This window comes from Ceratina calcarata, unplaced genomic scaffold (genome assembly GCF_001652005.2).
Source record: "Ceratina calcarata isolate Rehan_Ccalc_2016 unplaced genomic scaffold, ASM165200v1 scaffold1627, whole genome shotgun sequence".
In the NCBI taxonomy this organism is placed as follows: domain Eukaryota; kingdom Metazoa; phylum Arthropoda; class Insecta; order Hymenoptera; family Apidae; genus Ceratina; species Ceratina calcarata.
The window spans coordinates 1-5,782 of NW_017137572.1; the positions used below are offsets into that span (position 1 = coordinate 1).

The 5,782-nt window shown below is 48.1% G+C and overlaps 1 protein-coding gene across 2 annotated transcripts; it reads right to left on the reverse strand.

The window, feature by feature from the left end:
* Positions 1 to 2,148: 2,148 nt before the first annotated feature.
* LOC113465265 (uncharacterized) lies at positions 2,149 to 5,263 on the reverse strand. Of its 2 annotated transcripts, none has more exons than XM_026819830.1 (2): positions 4,320 to 5,263; positions 2,149 to 4,246 (listed from the first exon to the last, which is right to left on the reverse strand). In XM_026819830.1, the coding sequence occupies exon 2, from the start codon at positions 3,715 to 3,717 to the stop codon at positions 2,914 to 2,916; it is 804 nt and encodes a 267-aa protein (XP_026675631.1). In that variant the 5' UTR covers positions 3,718 to 4,246; positions 4,320 to 5,263; the 3' UTR covers positions 2,149 to 2,913. The 2 variants fall into 2 exon arrangements, with proteins under 2 accessions (XP_026675631.1, XP_026675630.1); XM_026819829.1 differs by having other exon boundaries at positions 2,149 to 4,031; positions 4,100 to 5,263.
* Positions 5,264 to 5,782: the final 519 nt, after the last annotated feature.

The window sequence follows — 5,782 nt, forward strand, 5'->3', positions numbered from 1 at the left end:
CATTTGTATCTCGCCCGTTAATCCTAATGACAAAAGTTTTTTGATTCCTTTGTATAACGGGATATGGTCCGCAGTACGGTGCTTGCAATGGCTTCTTTACAGTATCACGCCTTAAAAATACATGCTGTGCTATCGCTAAATCTTTGTATATGAACACAGACTTTTCTCCATGCCTTAAAGTTGGGACCGGACGCAGCGAACGCATATGTTTACGCAACTGGTTAACAAACTGCGCTATCTCCTGAGTGCTGTCTCCCTGGATGAGGTCGCCGGGTAATCGCAGTGGCTCTCCATACAACAATTCCGCCGCTGTTGTTTGTGCGTCCTCCTTGACGGCTGCTCTTATACCGAGCAACACTGCAGGGAGAACTTCTGACCAAGTCCCGTCTTTGTGACAGCATATAGCTGCTTTCAGCTGCCGATGAAAACGTTCCACCGCTCCATTTGCCTGGGGGTGATACGCTGTCGTCCGATGATGTTCCATTCCAAGAGCCCGTGCCAACGATTTGAACAAGCACGATTCAAACTGTCGCCCTTGGTCTGTCGTGATTCTTATTGGTACACCGTACCTGGCAATCCACCCTTCGAAAAGCGTAAATGCCACTGTCTCTGCATTAGCATCGCAGATGGGAAATGCTTCTGGCCATCTCGTATATCTGTCCACGACAGTGAGACAGTACGTGTACCCTCTTGACGACGGCAACGGACCCACCAAATCAACATGTATGTGCTCGAAACGCGCAGTGGGAGTTACAAATTTCCCAACTGGCGACGAGACATGTCGTGTTATTTTGGACGCCTGACACTCCAGGCAAGCCTTTGCCCACTCTCGGCAATCTTTCTTCACTGCAGGCCAAACGTACCTGCTGCAAACCAATCTAACCGATGCTCGTACTCCCGGATGCGCCAGATTGTGCAGGCGATTGAAAACATCTCGTCTGAATTGACTGGTCACAAACGGTCGGGCTTGACCCTGTGATATGTCGCAGTAGACATCTACGTCAGGCTCCACCATCCTGATCCGTTTGATCTGGAGTCCTCGTGGGTTGGTCAACGTCTCCTTTAATTCCTTATCCGTCTTTTGAGCTGCAGCTAGCGCGCGGTAATCGAACGGCGCGACTAGCTCCTCCACACGTGATAAGGCGTCTGCAACAACGTTTTCCTTGCCTGAAACATGTTGGATGTCCGTCGAGTATTGCGCGATTAGGCTGAGATGGCGAAACTGCATCGGCGTGCATTTGTCTGGCTTCTGCTTGAGAGCGTAAACTAAGGGCTTGTGATCGGTATATATTGTAAACTGCCTTCCTTCAAGCGCATGCTTGAAGTACTTAATGGCAGAGTACACCGCAAGCAACTCTCTGTCATATGCACTATACTTCTTCTGCGCATTGTTAAATTTACGCGAGAAGAAGGCCAGTGGCTGCCACCCGTTGTCCAGTTTCTGTTGTAAAACTGCACCCATAGCTGCATCGGATGCGTCTGCAGTGACGCTCAGTTTCGCTCCAGCCGCTGGATGGGCCAAGCATGCCGCTTTCGCCAACGCCTCCTTTGTCCGACGGAATGCCGCTTCGGCTTCGTCGCTCCAAATCACCGGTTCTTTCTTACTGGCACCTTTCAAGCACCCTACCAACGGACCTTGAATCTCAGCTGCTCCTGGAATGAATCTTCTGTAGAAGTTCACCATCCCAAGGAACCTACTAAGTTCCGCTTGATTCTTTGGCCTCGGGTATTGCTGAATGGCATCCACCTTCTCAGGTAAAGGTGTAATGCCTTCGTTAGAAACCCTATAACCTAAGAACTGTACACCAGATTTACAAAAGGTAGACTTAGAAATATTAATAACAATACCATAATCCGCAAGACGCTTAAACAACGTTTCAAGATGACGCAAATGTTCACTCTTGTCTTTGGACGCGATAATCAAATCATCTATGTACGCATAGCAAAAATCGAGTCCACGCGTCACTTCATCGATAAATCTCTGAAACGTCTGCGCGGCGTTTCTCAAACCAAAAGTCATCACTGGGAATTCAAATAATCCAAATGGCGTCACGATAGCCGTCTTCTCGATGTCGTCTTCCGCAACCGGAATCTGGTGGTATGCACGCACCAGATCGATTGTTGAGAAAACGCTGCATCCATGCAATGACTGGGCAAAATCCTCGATGTGCGGCACGGGGTACCTATCCGGCACCGTCCTGGCATTCAATGCCCGATAGTCCCCACAGGGACGCCACTCACCTCCCTTCTTCGGAACAAGGTGAAGCGCTGACGCCCAATTGCTCTTGGATGGCCTGGCTATTCCATGTCGAATCATATATTCAAATTCCCGTTTTGCTGCCGCCAACCTGTCTGTCGTCAACCTTCGAGGACGACAGGATACCGGCGGACCTGGCGTGGTGGAGATATGATGCACCGTGGAGTGCTTCGGTATCTTATACTGTGCGGAAGGCTTGGTGATATCTACATACCTACCAAGCAACTCCCGCACCTCGCCATCAGACACTGCTACAACACTTCGCACCGAGCACGAATTGTCTATCGACACACCCGCGATTACGCTTAAACTAGTGATGCTATCTACAAGGCGCTTATTTTTTAAATCGACTAGTAGTCCGAAATGACTTAGGAAATCCGCACCTATAATGGGTCGCGATACGTCGGCTACAATAAATCTCCACATAAAACTACGGCGCAAACTTAAATCTAAATCTAAAACTACTTGTCCGTACGTCGCGATAGGCGTTCCGTTCGCGGCAACAAGTTCGAAATCCGTTCGAGTCCGTGGACCACTGAGTCTCACCCGCGGAAAAACACTGACGTCAGCCCCCGTATCGACGAGGAACTGCGTCTTCGTCACGGCATCGTTTACGAAAAGGCGACGCGTCACATTACCCGGTTCGCCGGTCGCCATTAACGTCCCGGGCTCGTGTTTTCCGGCGCTTTATAATTACACGGGGGAACACACCGGTACGCTTTTTCCTTGAACCGCCAGTGGTAGAAACACATACCCCCACGCTGCTCGTTCCTTTTTCGGGAACTGGACCTCCCTATTGGTGGGTTGCGCCCTCGCGATCGCGATCGACCTGGTGGTCGATACTCCCGGCGCAGATTCTCCGTCACCAACGCTGCGATCTGCTTTACCAGCCGATCCATGTCAGTACACTCAGCGATGGTACTTCCCCTTCCGGGGGGACTTATCTCGCTGACTTTGTCTGCAAGCGCCGCCATCTTGTCCAACGTCGCTTCCTCTTGGGTGGCCAACACCGTCTGGACGTTTGCTGGAAGCCTATTCTTCCAGATCGTCTTTAAAAGATCTTCCGGCACGTCCGCCTCCGCAAGAGTCTTTAAATGACGGAGGAATTGTGATGGCGTCCTATCGCCGATCTCTTCGTGTTCCAACAGCTTCCGGATCCTCTTCTCCTTCGAATGAGAGAGCCTCGCAATTAATTCCTGCTTGAGCTTCTCAAACTTTCCATTTTCCGGTGGATTAATTAAAATGTCTTCCACTTCAGCTGCAGTCTTCGCATCCAATTGCTCCAACACGTGTCCGTAACGTGTTGCGTCCTGCGTGATTCCCCGCAACGCAAATTGGCCTTCCAGGAGCGCGAACCACAACGCTGGACGATCCGGCCAGAATTTAGAAATCCTGAGACTCACGGCATTCGTTTCTTGAGGATCTTCTTCCTTCTCAACTGCCTTTTCTTTCTCAGCCATTATTTCCTTTCTTCTTGAAATTCGTCGGGGTCACCAAATGTGGAGATTTGGATAAGCAACTAAACGTGTTCTCTGGTTGAAGACTTTATTCCGACTGACTCGCCTAGGGGGCTCTCTACGTGCACACCAAGTACGTGCCGTACTCTAGGTAAATATTCCTAGCCTGGGAACTAGCGCTCGCTAGGCTGGAACTAGGACTCCCTAGGCCGGGAACTAACAGTCCCTACAAGCGCTCTCAGTTTCTCTCTAGTATGACTATATGGGCCCATTCACATGCGCCCAATAAATCCCTAGTCTTAAATTGGAAGACAAGCCTAGGGGATAACGGCATACGCCATAATTAACCAAGAAATTATATGATATATAATTGGCACTTACTAACCAATCCATGTAGGCACTGAAAGTGCACATATGCAATATTAGTGCTTATTCTACACTACACTGCTCTCAGACGATCAAAAATTTATTTATCTCTCGATTTAGCTGCAATAATTAATCAGAGGGCATCCTGTCAAGTTGCACAGGCGATCTAAAACGATATATTTCCTCACTGTAATGAGCGGGCTTAAAACATAACTTACCTTACTTTATTCTAAGCTTACTCTCGCTCGTAATAAGTAAAGCTACGTGCTCTGTACTTCCTACTGAAAACAAGTACGTTCTCATTGTCTGTTGCATAATATAATCCTATTGCCACACAGCTTTCTCAGCTGACAGCTGGCGAAACAACCTCTGCTAACATAACCCTACATCCTAAAATAACTCATTGCCTAACTTCCCTGTCGATACCCATGCCATCACAGCGTATGCGAGCGGTGCAGATATTACTTTACTTTGCATCCCTATCAAATATAATTTTGCAGAATATGCTTATAATCTATTAAAATCAGAATTTGTCTTTTAAATTTGCGCGCCCCAAGTTCAAGTCGGCGACATAGCATCTGTCTTCCAATCCGAAATTAATGTGTGCTCTATTGGCTCATGAAAACTAATAATATCTCTCTACACCCTCTGCGCATGCTCTTCGAACATTCATAGGACGCTCATTATGACGTAGTAGTCTCTTAACAAATTAAGAAGCTAGGCAAAGCTGATTGGTTTATATCAACCAATCACAATAACATGTGAACTACACGCATGCCCAGTGATAAAACTCTTGTGCTGACCGGCTACATCTCGTGATTAGCCTTGAGTAACATAACCTACATCTGTCAAAGTTAGTAACTTTAGTCATATATTGCTTTATCGATTTCATATTTGAGCATACAGTTGAGCATCATCTGCTTTAATTATCTATAAAGCGTACGCGTCCTGTTATCCAAATCATACTCGCAGAACACTTAGTAATACAGGAACTCTCTACACTATGCTTATACGACATTCTATCGATACTTACCTTACCGATCCTTGATCCTACCGCTCCCGTCCATATTCCTAAATTATCTACCCAAAACATAACCTCTCCTGTGACGTCTTATCCCTATTCCTACTACCTTTTATGTGCGTGACTGGGTATAGAATGAATGTGAGTGTGGGCTGGCGCAAACATTCGGGGGGCTTGGGGTGCCTGAGGTGCTGGGGGTGAGTTTGGCCTCCAGTTCCCGAGGGCTGCTGTGAGCTAGCTCTGCCGAGGCCTTCCCGGTGTTTGTCGTCTGGAAGTGTCCCCTTCGGGTCCCTGGCCAGGGATTGCACACTGGGTTGGGGTGTCGGAGCCCCAACTGCCCCGGGCGAGCGCTCCCCCGTCCGACGTTCGGGGGGAGCAAAGAGAATGTATGGGGTCGGCGGAGTTCCGCCGAGTGGTGAAAAACTCCATGGGTGCACCCCTCCATACAGCTGCCCGCTCCCTTCTGCATAAGCGACACCAATCTAAAAAAGAATTATGTCTAAATCAAACAACAAACTATCCTTATTTCAAACTAAACTACCATTAACCATTGAAAAAAATACTGAACACAATGACTCAGAACCAGAAAATTCCTCTACCCCCATTCCGTCGTCTGACTCGACCAAATCTGACGACAAATACGCATACGCATACTCTCATACCCCAAAATTTAACCTCGCC